This window comes from Hetaerina americana, unplaced genomic scaffold (genome assembly GCF_022747635.1).
Source record: "Hetaerina americana unplaced genomic scaffold, ioHetAmer1.1.p SCAF_10, whole genome shotgun sequence".
NCBI classification, from domain to species: domain Eukaryota; kingdom Metazoa; phylum Arthropoda; class Insecta; order Odonata; family Calopterygidae; genus Hetaerina; species Hetaerina americana.
The window spans coordinates 10451125-10471023 of NW_027286070.1; the positions used below are offsets into that span (position 1 = coordinate 10451125).

General features: G+C 39.9%; 1 protein-coding gene across 1 annotated transcript; it reads left to right on the forward strand.

Moving 5' to 3' along the window:
* The first annotated feature begins 1025 nt into the window (after positions 1-1025).
* LOC139700237 (transient receptor potential channel pyrexia-like) lies at positions 1026-6576 on the forward strand. Its single transcript, XM_071598859.1, has 2 exons — positions 1026-1159; positions 4081-6576. The coding sequence occupies exons 1-2, from the start codon at positions 1026-1028 to the stop codon at positions 6512-6514; spliced, it is 2568 nt and encodes an 855-aa protein (XP_071454960.1). The 3' UTR covers positions 6515-6576.
* Positions 6577-19899: the final 13323 nt, after the last annotated feature.

Below are 19899 nucleotides of genomic sequence, written 5' to 3' on the forward strand. Positions count from 1 at the left end.
GAAAATCGTCCAGCAACTGAAAAAGGTACACATTTAATTTCACGAAATTATCGTGATGGCCAGAGCAGTAGGGATGTAAAGAGAGGGATTGCGTTTGGCAAAGAAGCCTTTAAAAGAAGGAGAGAGATGATGAAAGGGACACTGATTAAGGCTGTTAGGAAAAAGTTAGCGAAAATTTTGGACAGGAGCGTGGATTTTGTGGCGTGAGAACTTGGTCGTTGAGGCAAGATTGACGTAGATTGGTGGCCTTTGAGATGTGGCGAAATAGACAGAATGGAAAACCAACGAAAAGTACTTTGCATGATAGGGGAGAAGAGAGGGCGGTTGGGAGAAGTTCAAAGAAGGCAGGAAAAGTGGAGTCACAGCGTATCGATGGGAAGTGGAATGTTGTAGACAGTGATAGAGGGGAAGACGGTAGGCAAGCCAGGTAAGGAGAGGAAAAGAATAGCTATGTTGGACGGAATAAAGGGAGGGAGAAAGTAACCGCAATTGGAGGTTTTATTTTACTAAAAGGTTGTTTCTTGTTGCGCTAGACAGAAATGCAGTTAGTCTGTTAGTCAATTCAAAACTCATCTTTTTTTAGAACTTACCATTTGCGACCCCTCTCCGTCTGAACCATCATTCTCGATTACTGTTTCCCCTTCTTTCATATATGGTCTTAGTATTTAACCCTTTGTTTTCTCCCGAAGCCTTTCTGGAGGAAAAGCTGGAAAGAGAGCGAGGCCAGCGATGACTCGGAAAAGGATTTCGGCGTCCACGAGAGCAATGGAATCCAGCTCCAGGAGCTCTCTTCCGACGACCACATCGCGTCCAGCGTCTCGGCGGTGTTCGAGAGCAGGCGGCCGTCTCGTCTCGTCGAGTCGTGCAAATACATCTGGCCGGCCCACGAGGTGGCCAGCGCCCTGCGGGCCCTCCCGGGGGGCGAGGGCCTCTGGTCAGTAATGGAGGCGGGCGTGGTGCTTGATGAGGGCGCCGAGCTGCAGGGAGAGGCTGAATCGTCCGAGGCAGATGTGCTGGTCGAAGCAATGGATGAGGCTGTGGCCCACCGGCACGGCGAGACGGCCCTCCTCATCTCCGCTTGGTGCGGAAGGTCGGCGCTCATCCAGAGGCTCCTGGAGCGACACAAGATCAGCGCGTGCGCCGTGGATGGAGATGGCAGGTGAAATTCTTTGTTTTTCCTTCCGATGGAGGTGATGATACCATCATTAATGTGTGGGGCGCAGAAAACTGTAACAGGTACTCTGTTACTACGCGTGTTCAAAACAAAAGTATCTCATGAAAAAACTACTAATTCAGTACCGTGACAAACAGCAACACACGCTACAGGATTTCTAACAACCGGGAACACGCTGGGAACCCGAGGAAATGTGATTTCGTAGAGAATTTGCCGGCCACCCCGGACAAAAAACAACCCTTTGCTGCATTGTAATGTGCGTTCGCGGATGACCCCGTTAAAAGTCACTGTCACGTCATCTCACGCAGTTTATTTTAAACCTAATGTTCGTTTTCCAAGAGTTTAACTTAATTTCATCCGAAAATATTGCTTCAACACAAAAATTTATCTTCCCTCCCAGTTTTGCAATAAAGTCTGTTCCCTGCTTCAAGGTTTTCAACCTCTCCATGGAATGCAACCATAATGTGCTAGCTAATGAGCTTGTATGTTTTGATGATCCCGAGAGCTAAGTTACAGATCAATATGGGGTGGGGAGGAAAATAAAAGCTAAGGGGCAGCAGTGTTGTTAGACAAAAGATAAGTAAAAGAGTATTAAAGAAAGAGGGAGTGAGTGATAGATTAATAATGATACAAAGCAGAACCAATTAATGTAACTCTCATTCATGTTTACATTTAAACAGTAATTATAGCGATGAAGAAGTAGGTAACATATGCTCTAGTTAGTGGAAGTGAATTGTATTGTGAGTATTCCTGGAAGGAGACTCTTGATAATGATGGGGGTCCTGGAATTCTGTGTTAGGTGAATGGAAAGCTTGAAGAGGATAACACTTGAGGAAAAAAAATGACTATAAGGAGAAAACAACAAACATTTGCAGGAGATGTGGATTAATTATAATTTCCCTGGCTTTAGATCCCAGAGTGGGCAGACTAAAAATTTTGGGAAATATCAGATTGCATCATGGTTAGATATAGGTTTAGGAATGACAACATCAAATTACATAGTTTCACTGGAACATATCATAATACACACCTTAATGGTGGCTGGCTGGGTACTATAAATTATAAAAATAATTTAATGCTTCTGAAATGTAACATCAAATTTAAAAGAATAGCAATGGGGAGTGATGGAAAAGTGAAATGTAGACGCATTATCCAGGAAGAGAAAGCCATGGAATATAGAAAAATTATAAAAAAGTTAGATGAGAAAACGAATTGATAGGACATAACGACAGAAATAGAAATAAGGAAGTAAGAAAGTTTATAATAAAGAAAGTAGTCAGACTCTAAGAGGGTGAAAATATGTGATGGAAAGGGTAGTGTGAGGGCATTGAGGATGAAACCATAACGGGACAAAATGGGGGCACTCTACAGGGATATGAATTTACTGTCGAAGAGGAAGAAAAGGGAAAACTTCCTCATTATCAGAGTTACCGTAGGAAAATTATTGATCGGACCTGGAGATCCAGCAAGATGGAAATAATACATAAAAGAGCTATCTGATAAATATTTTAGGCCCGTGAAGTCAAATAAAGAAGGAAAAAATGAAGTCAATGAGAAAACCTATTAGATAAATGTTAGCATTCCTACATGAAGAACATGGCATTCTCCACTTTTTCATAGTTGATTCTAGAGGGTGAAGGATGAGAATTTTGAACCATTGACATGGATGTTACAATTAGAAATAAGTAATTAGACTGTAGTACTTGCCCTGACATTTCTAATAAATCATTGAACTGTTTTAGGAAAAAAACTATTTCCTCTTGTAGGAGGCAGTAATTGTTGTGGTATTTGTATTATATTACCTTTCTATTTCATTTTATGTTTTGTTTTCATTATAACACATACAATTAGGATTGCCTGTAGTTGTTAAATGAATTATTATTATAGCTAAGATGCACACATATTTGACAACAAGGGAGAGACATCATTTAGGGAAATTTAAAGGTAACAGCATGTGAGGTTAGATAACATTTCTACAGATTGACTCTAAGGCTTTCCTAAAAGTGATAAACAGACTTGTTTAAAGTGATTGATACAACCAAAAAATGTGATCAAAAACATGATTTGACATTTAAAAAAGGATCCTTCAATTATTTTCATTTATCAAGCTTAAGTATCCTTTCGAAGTGTTCTATGACTATGCAGTAATTTCACTACAGTTGAATCATGTTAATGAAACCAAATGGTTAATTATGGTATAAAATTTAATAATACTTTAATATATATTTCTTATGAAAGAAAGTCCGCATTATTCATATTAATGAGCCCTGAAATCTGGACAGTTCTCTATGATTTGAATCATTTATATTTCACATTTTATTTTTGTCAGTACTGCAGACAACAGAAAGAAACATTCCACTTCCATGAGGTCGTAGAGTAACCAACTGGTTACCCTAAAATGACAACTATCTGAACTATTACACTGTTAAAATTATAATAAATACCTTTGTACAACTGCATTGAAAAATTCATTAGGAAATACTTTTGATCTTAATGGAAGTAACAGTCATTCTAAATGTCATAAACAGGAAACATTCTGAATCAAAAGTAGTTAAAATTTTTTCAAATTTCCATTTCTCTGGTTTAATTTCATGGGAGTCAATGGGAATAGCAAGAGAATATTCGTCCCCCACTGCATCCACCATTTTTTTAATTTCAAGATTTCAGTGTAAATAGTTAATAATTCAAGTAACTCCATTTTCCAATATTAAATCGAGTAGATACTGGACAAATTTAGTGTACCTAAAAAGTAGCATAGTCCAAACTCAATAACTTGAATATTGGAATGAATATATAAATGAATAATAAAATGAATATCCATATTTTTCACTGAATTCTGAGCTGGAAAATTATCATGTTTTGAAGATTGAAAAACATCTCTATTCTTCTCCTTATTGTTTAAACAGGACTCCAATGCACCTTGCCTGCTGTGCTGGAGATGAGGAGAGTGTGGCCATATTACTGCACCATGGAGGAAAGACTGACACATGGGACTGTGCACATAAAGCCACACCAATCCATTGTGCTGCATGCTCTGGGTCCTCCAATTGTCTTGGTCTATTAGTGAGGACTGGTGTGAATGTCAATCTTGGGATACAGGAAGGGAAGACAGCTCTCTATTATGCAGTCCAAGTCAACTCTAAGGATTGTGTCAAAATGCTCCTTCAAGCTGGAGCGAACCCAAATACTCCCCAGGTTTACTCTGAAACTCCATTACATGTGGCAGCTGCATTTGGATTTTCAGACTGCATCAAATTACTCCTGGAGAGTGGAGCAGATGTGAGGGTTCAATTTGGGCCCACAAAGGCAACAGCCCTGCATCTTTCGGCCCAGGATGGTAATGCCGATTGTGCCCGGCTGCTTCTGGATGCAGGGGCTGATATAGAATCCACCAATCACCGCCTGCAGACTCCATTGCATTTAGCAGCTTTAGCCCAGTCGACAGAAACATTGGAGCTATTAATTGAGAGGAGAGCTGACCTGAATGCAGTCGACATTGATAGGAGAACTCCCTTACACTGTGCTATTGTGAAAGAGTCCCGGTCCAGCGACTGTGTGAGGTTGCTACTGATGAGACGTGCTAATGTCAACTGTGCAGATGCTTTTGGATACACACCGCTCCACCTAGCAGCCCTGCATGAGTTCTCTAGCTGTGTGGGACTGCTCATTAATTCAGGAGCTGATGTAATGGCCCGCACCAAAGGAGGTGTATCTGCTCTGACATTTGTGGTGAGGAGAACTCCTGACACCCTACCATGTTTCATTGAGAGACTGGACTCATCAGTGACTTTGCATGACCACGACATAGGGGATGCTGATTGTGAGATAAAAATCGACTTCCGTGCCCTCCTACCACCGGTGTCCCCTGTAGATGCTCCCAAAGGGTGGAGTAATGAACGCCAAGTGGAAAGCGGAATGCTTTTGGGATTTGTGGAAGTAGGGATGCGACATCTCCTCAAGCACCCCTTGTGTGAAATATTCCTCTTTCTCAAATGGCGTCGAATCCGAAAGTTTTTCCTTGTTAGTCTCACTTTTCACCTTATTTTTGTGGCTCTGTATACTACTTATATAATCGGTGTTTTCTTCAGACCGCCTGGTGATACTGGAACGGACTCATCTAAAATAAATGTTACAGGTGAGTGCGATAGGCTGACTGCCTCGGATATACAGTTTCTCTTCATCATAGTGGGATATGTTTTACTGGGGTTCAACAGTGTGTTCATGGTTAAAGAGATATTTCAGGTTGCTCATGGGTTCATCAAATATGTAAAACACTGGGAAAACTGGTTACAGTGGCTCATCATTTTGTGTGTTTTTGCAAGTCATGGATTTGGGCATGCGAATGTGTGTGACATTGCCACTTTTCAGCATCATGTAGCAGCTTTAGGTATTGTCTTCACGTGGACAGATCTCATGGTTTTGATTGGTCGTTTTCCTACTTTTGGGGTGTATGTTCAGATGTTCACCACAGTGTCCATTAATTTTTCCAAGTTTCTTCTGGCATACTGTTGTCTCCTCATTGGGTTTGGTCTTGGTTTTGGTGTTTTGTTCCCCATGTATCCCTCTTTCAAGATGCCATACCTCTCACTCCTGAAGTCAGTCATAATGATGTCTGGAGAGCTTGAGTATGAGGATATCTTTTTTAATAGTTCATATAAGCTTCTCTACGAGGGTACTTCCCATGTCATGTTTCTGGCTTTTGTGATCCTAGTCACTGTAATCCTTACAAATTTACTGGTTGGACTTGCTGTCAGCGACATCCAAGGACTACAGAAAACTGCTAGGTTGAACCGACTGGTGCGCCAGGCTGAATTGATTGCACATATGGAAAGCATAATGTTTTCGCGGTTACTTCTATGTTTGATTCCTCTTGGGTTCATTAGGCCATGTCTCCGCAGGGCACTGCTGGTGTCATCTGCTCCGTATAACAGGACCATACATCTCCGCCCAAATGATCCACGGGAAAACCGTGTGCCTCGTCATCTCCTTGAAGCTGTTTATGACTTAATAGCATCTCGCTCGGAGAGAAAGAAGCATCATAACAGTAGGAACTCAGGACCGGGGTCAAGAAGGAATGCTTACAAATCATGGGCTAATCAGTGCAGCTTTGGAAGTTATCGAAGAACACTATCCATCACAGATCAGGATGATGCGGAAGAAATGGAAATTGCAAAGCAACAGGGACAAGTATTAGATTATATATCTTCACAGATCAATTCACTAGTTGCTGATGCTGAGACAAGAGGTTCTGTTCTAGAGGAGATGAGGAAAAAACTTGGTTCATTGGAAAAATCACTTGCACTTTTATCTTCAAATAAAGACAAGCAATATGTGCATTAATGATTGTGACCAGTATATTCCAACTGAATGTCAATGAGGGTTAAAATGATTCAAAAAGTTTAATACACTGGGCTGCTATCAAAATGATTGAGTATAAATGAAATAAAAAGTTTGCCAAAATGGATGCCTATTTGATTTGTTGCTAAAAATGCCTTTTTTTCTCTGCACTTTTTTGTGAGTGTATATTTGAGGAGACTATCATAGTTTTGGGTAATTCCTTCAAATTTCAGGAAAATTGCACATCATTATTGTGAGAATATTTATTGCTTCCACATTAGACTTGAACCTTCATGTTCTCAGAGAGAAAAACAAGGGAGTGCTGCAATTCAACATATCTTGTGGTCAAGTATCTACCAATGGTATGGATGAAAATTAAATTTGTGGCACAGGTGGGAGCATTCACCGTATAATTTCGATTGTGGATCATTTTATCTTATGTGTAAATATTTGTGGCCATCATTGATTAAAGTAAGAACAAATCAGATTCAGTAAGATCGAAAGAAGTCCCTTTATCAATCACCTCTTGACAAATAATCTTTTAAGTTGCACTTCAGAGTAGTGATAAGGGTAAAAATGATGCTCGCTGAATTTCATTCAAACATTGGCTTTGTAAAAATGTCTGGTGGAAAATTTGCAATGAATTTAGCATTCATGTAAAGTTTAAAATGAATGAATTCACAAATATAGTGGCAAATTAGAATAAGTTACTGCTAACATGATTGGATCTCATAGCCTTATTATATTTCTACCATTGAGCATTTTTAGATGAAGGTTTCATTTACATCAAATCTTATGATTTCTTAAATTTTTTCCCCAGCTTCAAGGGCTCCATTGAACTAGGGTGCTTGAAATTTGGCTGTTCATGAAATGGGATACAATAGGATAATGTGGATGTGCAGCCTTAGCAAGTAGGTCAGATGTAATGAGGTAGGGAGTAATTTAGGTATCCTTATCCTGCCAGGCATCATGTAGAAATACCTTCATCTGTCAAAATAAAGTGTTCAGCTTGTGCTTAGCAGGCCTTGCTTCCCCACCACTGATTTCAGTGGAGATATTTCTGAAGACTTCTGAGTCACAGTAACAATGAATGTGATTAATTGTACCTGAGATCATGTTAGATTTCAGACCACCAGATTTATCAGGTTTTAAGATGAGTAGTTCTGAGTTTCCCACAGAATTAATGCTTAATATTGCTAAGACTATGGGGATGAAGGGATATGAGTCATTGTATAACACTTTATTTCCAACCCAATTTTCAGTTTAAAAATTTGAAAATGTACCATTGCCAACTCTACAATGATCTGTCATGAGATTCACCTGCAAAACTCAGTACATTGCTCTATTTCAGACTTTTCATCATTCACCTGTAGATAGTATGTGATATATCGATTAAGGGATATTTTTAATATTTAACTCTCCAATAATTTCTTGATCTGACGATGTGACTGTTTAATGATTACAAGACATTTGATAAAATAGTTATATGAGAATATTCCTTGAAATGCACATCCAAAAACATTTTAAGTAGGTACCTACTCATTCTTGTGACTCTGGTCTAATGTATATAACATGCTGCAAAATGAAACATACTCTTTTCATTTAGATATTGCCCTGGCTATATATATTAAAGCCATTATGCTGTCCACAAAAAATGAATTTCAAAGGATACCACCACTACAGTCAGCCTGAAGAGGAAAAAATGAGTGACAATGACAATTTCATTCTTTCTCATACACTCAGGCTGTATAAATATCAAAAGGTGTTTGATACCAATTGTCACAGGGAAAGGAACTAGCCCTGATGAGTGAATTTCACATGCCATATCGAGCTTAGTATTAGATGAGCTCTACCCTCACCCATCAAACCTACCTTTTGGTTGAATGTTATGATTTATTACTTGCTTGGAGAAGAAATAGCAGAGATTTTTCAGAAACTGGCTAGAGAGATTACTTATCAAATCTAGATGATTCCTTATGAAACCTCCAGCGATACACATTAACAATAGTTTCCTGAGAAATATGTATTAGTTGGTGAACAGAAAGGCACTGAAATTTACAGTGTAATACTTGGGTTCATATCAAGTGAGCAAAGCCTCTCAAAGTTTGTAAGAGCAAATTTATTTGCAGTTGGAATATATGTATCAAGTTTTAAACGTGAATTTCAGTGCATTAATCTCACAAAGACTTAAATGTAGAAATTGTATGGTTGGGTGGCCGTCAAATTCTGGCCCTGCTGCACGTCTTGGCTCAATGAATACATATATATTAACAGGGAACGTGTAACGGATGTATACTTAACCTAAATATACTTGTAGACAGTACTCTTACGTCAGAGAACTCTGAATACATTTTTCATCGTGCTATTCTGTTGTGCATCACAGGCTGAGGGAAGTTACAGACTAGACGTTCTTGACCTATAAATTCCATAGAATATGACTAGTCGTATATTATTAGAGTTATACCAGTTGTTACAATGCATGCCCGTCCGATGCTAGTTAAATATACTGGGAGTAATTAGTCACTTAGTAAAAATGCATTGCAAGGTGGACACAAACAAGTTCGCTTATTGGCCATGTGTCTATACAAGTTAGGGGATGGTATTTGCTGAAAAAGGAAGGTAAGTACCACAGAGTGGCTGCTGACTTAAACAAGAAGATCATATTTGAAGTCCCGACTAGAAGCTTCGCACTGCATCCAAGATACATAACCAAGGCTTGGTAAGTAAATAAATCGCAGCCAATAATAACTGCACTAATCTAAACTCTGCAACAGTTCCTACCATGGTAAAGTGAAAGGGCTTCAGAAATGATATTTTAAAATAGCCGGCTCATGCTCATGTGGCACGTTAAGAAGTACCAACGGTGTAAATATCATTTGATTTCATCTTCGTTTCTGAATTTGAGGGCATATGACTTATGACTCTCAGTTTCAATTCAAAATTGAAATTAAAAGAATATATTGCCTCATTGATAATATTTGTGACACTTATCACATGGTTGAACCGATAGTATGCTTTTTTGGCCACTAGATTTCACGAGTTACCGCAAAGTTACCTATTATGAAAGAGTAGATAAACTCTGCGCATCTTCGCATGTTTTGGTAGAATGTTTAGGTAGTGGTATTATATTTTAGTTTAAATTGAATCATGCCTTTGTTATTATGGGATAAATATTAAATTATGTGCTCCTGATTAAATTTGTAATTCGATTTTATAAAATAACAAAATCTACGTTATTAATGAATTCCGAGTTATGTGTTGTTAGTTATTATTTTTTATGAACTAGTTGTACTTAACTGAACTTGGCCCACGACGAGCTAGCCCACGGCTATCCACCGGCCGTTCGAGCTCTGGATTTTTCAGTCATACCAACGTAAATATTTTTGCACGACGTAACTAAGTAAATCCCCTAAACCATTGCAATAATCCGACTACAACGGACACACTAAACCCAGTGAGACTCCCTGTAACCACTTGCAATTGTAAGACCGGGATGAATTATGTAGTAAACGATATAGGGCCCTAGAATGAACTCTACACTGAAGGTAGCCCAAGCGGGAAGTCGTCTTTCATATCAAAAACTATGAGGTCCTAACGAAAACGTTTTCGACAATATCTGCTGAACTACAGAAGTACCTTTCTTGAAAATCACCAAAAACACTCGGCAATCCCTGCTCTATCACGGCATAGGCATAAAAACCACATCCATAGGCTAATGTAGCATCCAGGGCCCAGTGCAGTCCAAAGGGTCGTCATCTCACACGAAAAAACACAAAGTACTTCACAATATCTCCTAAACTAGAACATTTTTTTCTCTAATTTTCACCATACACCCTGAGCTACACATGTACTTCAAGCAGTCTTTCGCTTACCCCATGCTCCTGGCCTAGTTTAGTAACCAGGGCCCAATTACCTCACCTCAGTCGTCATCTCACACGAAAAAACACAAAGTACTTCACAATATCTCCTAAACTAGAACATTTTTTTCTCTAATTTTCACAATACACCCTGAGCTACACATGTACTTCAAGCAGTCTTTCGCTTACCCCATGCTCCTGGCCTAGTTTAGTAACCAGGGCCCTATTACCTCTCCTCAGTCGTCATCTCACACAAGAAAACACAAAGTACTTCACAATATCTCCTAAACTAGAACATTTTTTTCTCTAATTTTCACCATACACCCTGAGCTACACATGTACTTCAAGCAGTCTTTCGCTTACCCCATGCTCCTGGCCTAGTTTAGTAACCAGGGCCCAATTATCTCACCTCGATCGTCATCTCACACGAGAAAACACAAAGTACTTCACAATATCTCCTAAACTAGAACATTTTTTTCTCTAATTTTCACCATACACCCTGAGCTACACATGTACTTCAAGCAGTCTTTCGCTTACCCCCTGCTCCTGGCCTAGTTTAGTAACCAGGGCCCAATTATCTCACCTCAGTCGTCATCTCACACGAAAAAACACAAAGTACTTCACAATATCTCCTAAACTAGAACATTTTTTTCTCTAATTTTCACAATACACCCTAGGCTATACATGTACTTTCAGCAGTCTTTCGCTTACCCCATGCTCCTGGCCTAGTTTAGTAGCCAGGGCCGATTAAAAGTGACTACGACACGACACTGAACTTGGCCCACGGCAAAGGGTTATCTCAGCTGATTTTCTAAGAATTTCAAAATATCTCCTAAACTAGAACATTTTTTTCTCTAATTTTCACAATACACCATACGCTACACATGTACTTTCAGCAGTATTTCGCTTACCCCATGCTCCTGGCCTAGTTTAGTAACCAGGGCCCAATTATCTCACCTCGGTCGTCATCTCACACGAAAAAACACAAAGTACTTCAGAATATCTCCTAAACTAGAACATTTTTTTCTCTAATTTTCACAATACACCCTAGGCTATACATGTACTTTCAGCAGTCTTTCGCTTACCCCATGCTCCTGGCCTAGTTTAGTAGCCAGGGCCGATTAAAAGTGACTACGACACGACACTGAACTTGGCCCACGGCAAAGGGTTATCTCAGCTGATTTTCTAAGAATTTCAAAATATCTCCTAAACTAGAACATTTTTTTCTCTAATTTTCACAATACACCATACGCTACACATGTACTTTCAGCAGTATTTCGCTTACCCCATGCTCCTGGCCTAGTTTAGTAACCAGGGCCCAATTACCTCACCTCAGTCGTCATCTCACAAGAGAAAACACAAAGTACTTCACAATATCTCCTAAACTAGAACATTTTTTTCTCTAATTTTCACCATACACCCTGAGCTACACATGTACTTCAAGCAGTCTTTCGCTTACCCCATGCTCCTGGCCTAGTTTAGTAACCAGGGCCCAATTATCTCACCTCGGTCGTCATCTCACACGAAAAAACACAAAGTACTTCAGAATATCTCCTAAACTAGAACATTTTTTTCTCTAATTTTCACCATACACCTTGAGCTACACATGTACTTTAAGTAGTCTTTCGCTTACCCCATGCTCCTGGCCTAGTTTAGTAACCAGGGCCCAATTACCTCACCTCAGTTGTCATCTCACACGAAAAAACACAAAGTACTTCAGAATATCTCCTAAACTAGAACATTTTTTTCTCTAATTTTCACCATACACATTAGGCTACACATTTAATTTCAGCATTCTTTCGCTTACCCCATGCTGCTGGCCTAGTTTAGTAACCAGGGCCCAATTACCTCACCTCAGTCGTCATCTCACACGAGAAAACACAAAGTACTTCACAATATCTCTTAAACAAGAACATTTTTTTCTCTAATATTCACAATACCCCCTAGGCTATACATGTACTTTCAGGAGTCTTTCGCTTACCCCATGCTCCTGGCCTAGTTTAGTAGCCAGGGCCGATTAAAAGTGACTACGACACGACACTGAACTTGGCCCACGGCAAAGGGTTATCTCAGCTGATTTTCTAAGAATTTCAAAATATCTCCTAAACTAGAACATTTTTTTCTCTAATTTTCACAATACACCATACGCTACACATGTACTTTCAGCAGTATTTCGCTTACCCCATGCTCCTGGCCTAGTTTAGTAACCAGGCCCCAATTACCTCACCTCAGTCGTCATCTCACACGAGAAAACACAAAGTACTTCACAATATCTCCTAAACTAGAACATTTTTTTCTCTAATTTTCACCTTACACATTAGGCTACACATGTACTTTCAGCAGTCTTTCGCTTACCCCATGCTCCTGGCCTAGTTTAGTAACCAGGGCCCAATTACCTCACTTCAGTCGTCATCTCAAACGAAAAAACACAAAGTACTTCACAATATCTCCTAAACTAGAACATTTTTTTCTCTAATTTTCACCATACACCCTAGGCTATACATGTACTTTAAGCAGTCTTTCGCTTACCCCATGCTCCTGGCCTAGTTTAGTAGCCAGGGCCGATTAAAAGTGACTACGACACGACACTGAACTTGGCCCACGGTAAAGGGTTATCTCAGCTGATTTTCTAAGAATTTCAAAATATCTCCTAAACTAGAACATATTTTTCTCTAATTTTCACAATACACATTAGGCTACACATGTACTTTCAGCAGTATTTCGCTTACCCCTTGCTCCTGGCATAGTTTAGTAACCAGGGCCCAATTACCTCACCTCAGTCGTCATCTCACACGAAAAAACACAAAGTACTTCACAATATCTCCTAAACCAGAACATTTTTTTCTCTAAATTTCACCATACACCCTGACCTACACATCTACTTCAAGAAGTCTTTCGCTTACCCCATGCTCCTGGCCTAGTTTAGTAACCAGGGCCCAATTACCTCACCTCAGTCGTCATCTCACAAGAGAAAACACAAAGTACTTCACAATATCTTCTAAACTAGAACATTTTTTTCTCTAATTTTCACCATACACCCTGAGCTACACATGTACTTCAAGCAGTCTTTCGCTTACCCCATGCTCCTGGCCTAGTTTAGTAACCAGGGCCCTATTACCTCACCTCAGTCGTCATCTCACACGAAAAAACACAAAGTACTTCAGAATATCTCCTAAACTAGAACATTTTTTTCTCTAATTTTCACAATACACCCTAGGCTATACATGTACTTTCAGGAGTCTTTCGCTTACCCCATGCTCCTGGCCTAGTTTAGTAGCCAGGGCCGATTAAAAGTGACTACGACACGACACTGAACTTGGCCCACGGCAAAGGGTTATCTCAGCTGATTTTCTAAGAATTTCAAAATATCTCCTAAACTAGAACATTTTTTTCTCTAATTTTCACAATACACCATACGCTACACATGTACTTTCAGCAGTATTTCGCTTACCCCATGCTCCTGGCCTAGTTTAGTAACCAGGGCCCAATTACCTCACCTCAGTCGTCATCTCACACGAAAAAACACAAAGTACTTCACAATATCTCCTAAACTAGAACATTTTTTTCTCTAAATTTCACCATACACCCTGACCTACACATCTACTTCAAGCAGTCTTTCGCTTACCCCATGCTCCTGGCCTAGTTTAGTAACCAGGGCCCAATTATCTCACCTCAGTCGTAATCTCACACGAAAAAACACAAAGTACTTCACAATATCTCCTAAACTAGAACATTTTTTTCTCTAAATTTCACCATACACCCTGACCTACACATCTACTTCAAGCAGTCTTTCGCTTACCCCATGCTCCTGGCCTAGTTTAGTAACCAGGGCCCAATTACCTCACCTCAGTCGTCATCTCACAAGAGAAAACACAAAGTACTTCACAATATCTTCTAAACTAGAACATTTTTTTCTCTAATTTTCACCATACACCCTGAGCTACACATGTACTTCAAGCAGTCTTTCGCTTACCCCATGCTCCTGGCCTAGTTTAGTAACCAGGGCCCAATTATCTCACCTCGGTCGTCATCTCACACGAAAAAACACAAAGTACTTCAGAATATCTCCTAAACTAGAACATTTTTTTCTCTAATTTTCACAATACACCCTAGGCTATACATGTACTTTCAGCAGTCTTTCGCTTACCCCATGCTCCTGGCCTAGTTTAGTAGCCAGGGCCGATTAAAAGTGACTACGACACGACACTGAACTTGGCCCACGGCAAAGGGTTATCTCAGCTGATTTTCTAAGAATTTCAAAATATCTCCTAAACTAGAACATTTTTTTCTCTAATTTTCACAATACACCATACGCTACACATGTACTTTCAGCAGTATTTCGCTTACCCCATGCTCCTGGCCTAGTTTAGTAACCAGGGCCCAATTACCTCACCTCAGTCGTCATCTCACAAGAGAAAACACAAAGTACTTCACAATATCTCCTAAACTAGAACATTTTTTTCTCTAAATTTCACCATACACCCTGAGCTACACATGTACTTCAAGCAGTCTTTCGCTTACCCCATGCTCCTGGCCTAGTTTAGTAACCAGGGCCCAATTATCTCACCTCGGTCGTCATCTCACACGAAAAAACACAAAGTACTTCAGAATATCTCCTAAACTAGAACATTTTTTTCTCTAATTTTCACAATACACCATACGCTACACATGTACTTTCAGCAGTATTTCGCTTACCCCATGCTCCTGGCCTAGTTTAGTAACCAGGGCCCAATTACCTCACCTCAGTCGTCATCTCACAAGAGAAAACACAAAGTACTTCACAATATCTCCTAAACTAGAACATTTTTTTCTCTAATTTTCACCATACACCCTGAGCTACACATGTACTTCAAGCAGTCTTTCGCTTACCCCATGCTCCTGGCCTAGTTTAGTAACCAGGGCCCAATTACCTCACTTCAGTCGTCATCTCAAACGAAAAAACACAAAGTACTTCACAATATCTCCTAAACTAGAACATTTTTTTCTCTAATTTTCACCATACACCCTAGGCTATACATGTACTTTAAGCAGTCTTTCGCTTACCCCATGCTCCTGGCCTAGTTTAGTAGCCAGGGCCGATTAAAAGTGACTACGACACGACACTGAACTTGGCCCACGGTAAAGGGTTATCTCAGCTGATTTTCTAAGAATTTCAAAATATCTCCTAAACTAGAACATATTTTTCTCTAATTTTCACAATACACATTAGGCTACACATGTACTTTCAGCAGTATTTCGCTTACCCCTTGCTCCTGGCATAGTTTAGTAACCAGGGCCCAATTACCTCACCTCAGTCGTCATCTCACACGAAAAAACACAAAGTACTTCACAATATCTCCTAAACTAGAACATTTTTTTCTCTAAATTTCACCATACACCCTGACCTACACATGTACTTCAAGCAGTCTTTCGCTTACCTCATGCTCCTGGCCTAGTTTAGTAACCAGGGCCCAATTATCTCACCTCGGTCGTCATCTCACACGAAAAAACACAAAGTACTTCAGAATATCTCCTAAACTAGAACATTTTTTTCTCTAATTTTCACCATACACCTTGAGCTACACATGTACTTTAAGTAGTCTTTCGCTTACCCCATGCTCCTGGCCTAGTTTAGTAACCAGGGCCCAATTACCTCACCTCAGTTGTCATCTCACACGAAAAAACACAAAGTACTTCAGAATATCTCCTAAACTAGAACATTTTTTTCTCTAATTTTCACCATACACATTAGGCTACACATTTAATTTCAGCATTCTTTCGCTTACCCCATGCTGCTGGCCTAGTTTAGTAACCAGGGCCCAATTACCTCACCTCAGTCGTCATCTCACACGAGAAAACACAAAGTACTTCACAATATCTCTTAAACAAGAACATTTTTTTCTCTAATATTCACAATACCCCCTAGGCTACACATGTACTTTCGGTAGTCTTTCATTTACCCCATGCTCCTGGCTTCGTATAATAACCAGGGCCCAACATAAGTGACAACGACACGACACTGAACTTGGCCCATGGAGATAGGTTTTTTTATGGTTTGTTCTTTTATGCACTCAATATTATCTGAAATACGACCGTTTTTTTCTTCTTTTCAGTGTCACATAGTAGACCAATGTTGTAATGGAAACACACCAAGTCAGCAATCTGTTTTCTAATTCATTACTTACAGGTTTTTTTTCAATTTAGCACCATATTCCGGTCACAGATTCCTCACTTTCACACTTCATCCTGATTCTTCACTCCTCTCCATTTTCTTTCTCTGATGTCTTGAGCTGCGAAGATGGGATTGAATGAAAAGGTCTTAGAAGGTATGTATGGATAACCTTTTTTTTATATTATTGGTAGTGTTCATTTATACATCACGGTTTTAGTTTATCTGCAAGTTATTCCACATCACCCGAAGAGGTTACTCGCTAGATGCGTTTCTCTTTGTGCTTGGAGAAGAAACGAGCGAAAAAGAGATCCCCGGGAGGCATATGAGAAACCGCTCGCTCTTTCCCTTAATTAAAAAGGGAGCATCTCCCGCTCTGATTTAAGGGATTAACTTTTGTTTAATTTTTTTCAACAATATATTCATACCTTTGATGTTCAAATGAATTCCGTCTAACCGCTTCCTATTTGGGTGCCCTATCCACCTGAAAGAAATATTGTGAGTGTTGAACTTCTTATTCAAATTTTACGGAAGAATATTTAAGAATATCGATTACCTCTCAAAATATTGTGTTTTTATCGTTCCGTTGGCATTGACGAATAAGCTTGCCGCGTCAATCACCCTTATCCCCCCTAATAATGAAAGTAGCAGAAGATATATTTTTTATCTGTGTGAAAAAGGAATAAAAAACACATAAACACAGTAATCAACCCGAAGGTCGGTTTGGTAGGTGATGGTAGTCACCCATTACTAAGCTTGACGGCGTGTGAAATCCCCACATTGGGGTAGGAGGGCCAGTTCCTTTCCTTGTGCTGGCCGGTTATGTTTTCCCAGGAAGACCTGCTACCCGAAAAATTACTCTAGCTTGGGTGGAGCTGCTGGTGTCCATAGACTCGCCCGAGAATGGAACCCGGGCCTTCTACTCTGTAGTGAAACGCTCAACCCCTAGGACTACCGCGACCGTCGAAAAAGAAATATGTAAGGACATTTTGTGAACTTACTTTTTCGCCAATTCAAAATTGCTTTGTTTAATGCCTCCAGAAGTGCCCTATATTTGGAACAATGCCAAAACCTTGGTGCTGGTATCACGGTTAACAGTGTTATTCTGCATCCCCTGTTCCATAAAGTTCTCACTAAGGAGCAGTAGCTACCCCTTAATGAGTGAAACTTAGTCCCCTGTAATTAAATCAGTCAGCAATGGTGGGCATATTAATTAATGTTATCGTCTCTCAAGTTTAAATGGGTGAACATAATACCTTAGTGAAGTCATTGCAACCAATCAATACAATGACTTCTTCGTTTATCGCGTTAACAATTTGGGTCCTCCTCTTCAACTCCTCGGTTGTCTGTCCTGAGACACACATTCCAATACGGGCAGGATGAACTATAAAACCACGAAGTAAATGATATTAGAAATAAGCAAAACTACCGTATGAAAGAGTAATCCTCATAAAATCCAACGGACCATCTTGCAGCCTATACCCAATGTTTGAGGCGACCCTAACAAAGAAGGAGTCACCCAACATCTCCGCCCCGAACACTTTTGGTCTCTCATTCTGAAACGAAGGAAACAACATAGAAAGTACCTTAAATGTAGAAAGTGGAAAATTTGATGACACAAAAAAATGTAATTCGTATAACGGGGACACATTTTTACGATTGCATAAAGTACGTGAGAAGATGAAATGTGCAGGTCACTAACCACGGGAATCATTGTTGTAACTGAAGAAAAATGTTCACATCTCTTTGAAAGTTGACGGACGCGCCTAGATAAAAAATGTCACGTGTTTCTTTATTCGTGGAGAGGATTCATGGGTGGACAATCCCTATTGGCTTGAACGACGGACGAAAACGAATTGGGAGGCGAAGGGTGTTGGTCGACCATCGGTTAAGGGTAAATCCTGGTTAAACCCAAATAGGAGAGGTCCCACTGCGTCAATAATCAAGTGAAAGGGGAAATACTGCCGAGGACATCAACAATAGTCATCGCTCTCGAGGCGAACCCCGTCTCAGCGGGGAGCATGCCTTTGGGTTCAAGGTTGGTGCGTACTCGGGCACGAATTCTTCCATCGCGTATCGGTTTTCCCGGAGGTGATTCCAGTGCCATTCTTCAATTAATTGGAAAAGACAAAGCTTTTGCAGCAGTCGTCATGCCAACGTTGTTCCTTTAATGACACCAATCTTCCGATTTCCTGAAAATTTCGTTATCATCTAAACACAAGTGTACGCATGCAAAGCATTCCCCGCTAGCCACCGCGAGGACGTACGGTGGCGGGTGTGACGTCATCAGCCGCATAAGAACATTCCCGATGGTCACACCTGAACACAAAGATTTGTTTTATCGTGCACTGGAACAAGTTCATCACGCGAAAGAAGGGACTTACATGGATAAATATTCAATTACAGGATACGTATAATAAAATCATGCGGGAGAATATTAATGAAGATGGGTCTATTAAATACAAAAACATTCAGGTAGTCAGGGAAATATATGCACAGCCAATGGTATTTGTCTACGCGCTTGCGATCATATCTATTTTTATCTTCATTGGTCCAAGGAAAAAAAGACACTTTAAATCCATCCATCTACATTCCATCTACAATCTTTTTCCCTGATTTTACGTGATCTACCATTGCACCTGTAATTCAACCAACGGTGAAGTAGTGGCTCTCATGCTAATTATTCTAATAGTGTGTCGACGTTGCTACCTTGTTCGTTGCGGGTTTTCACTAACCTAGCTGCTCTACGTTGCACTGGAGCTTGTTCCAAAATTAAGGCAATGTCGTGAGGATGCCATACACCTGCGGTATTTTTTAGGTTGGGCCAAAATAATGTGGAATGAGAAAGCTCTTTAACCCTGTCATTATAATGCCCAAGCATCCTTTAGATGAATCCTAACTTTTATTTTGCAACTTTAACGATTGTCTTTCACCCAGGACGTATCCTTAGTTATCGTTACAACGAAGTTTTTACCGTTTCTAAGCTTGCTACGTCGTTTCCCTGTTTAGTGAGTTTTCGGGAGAAATTCTTTCGCTCCAAGAATTTATCGAAAGACATTTATTCATTTGTTATCCTGGCACCACTTTTGAATGGAATGATTCCCAGGTTCCCTTTGATTCCCCATAGTTCCCAATGATTGAATGATTCTTAATTATTCCCTATCTTCATTACTGGATATTTCCCTATGCTATTGGCACTCGTATATCACTGCATCGTCAGCAAATGTGGATCTCAAGTTTATAATAAACTTCGTTTGTAAACATCGCAGCAACGTGAGTGTTATTATTGCCAGACATGAAAACGAGTTGGGCGAAAAGAGGTAGTTGTGTCTCACAAGATCTACCTCTTCGTGATCCATGATGGATTGTAATCAATAAAAAAA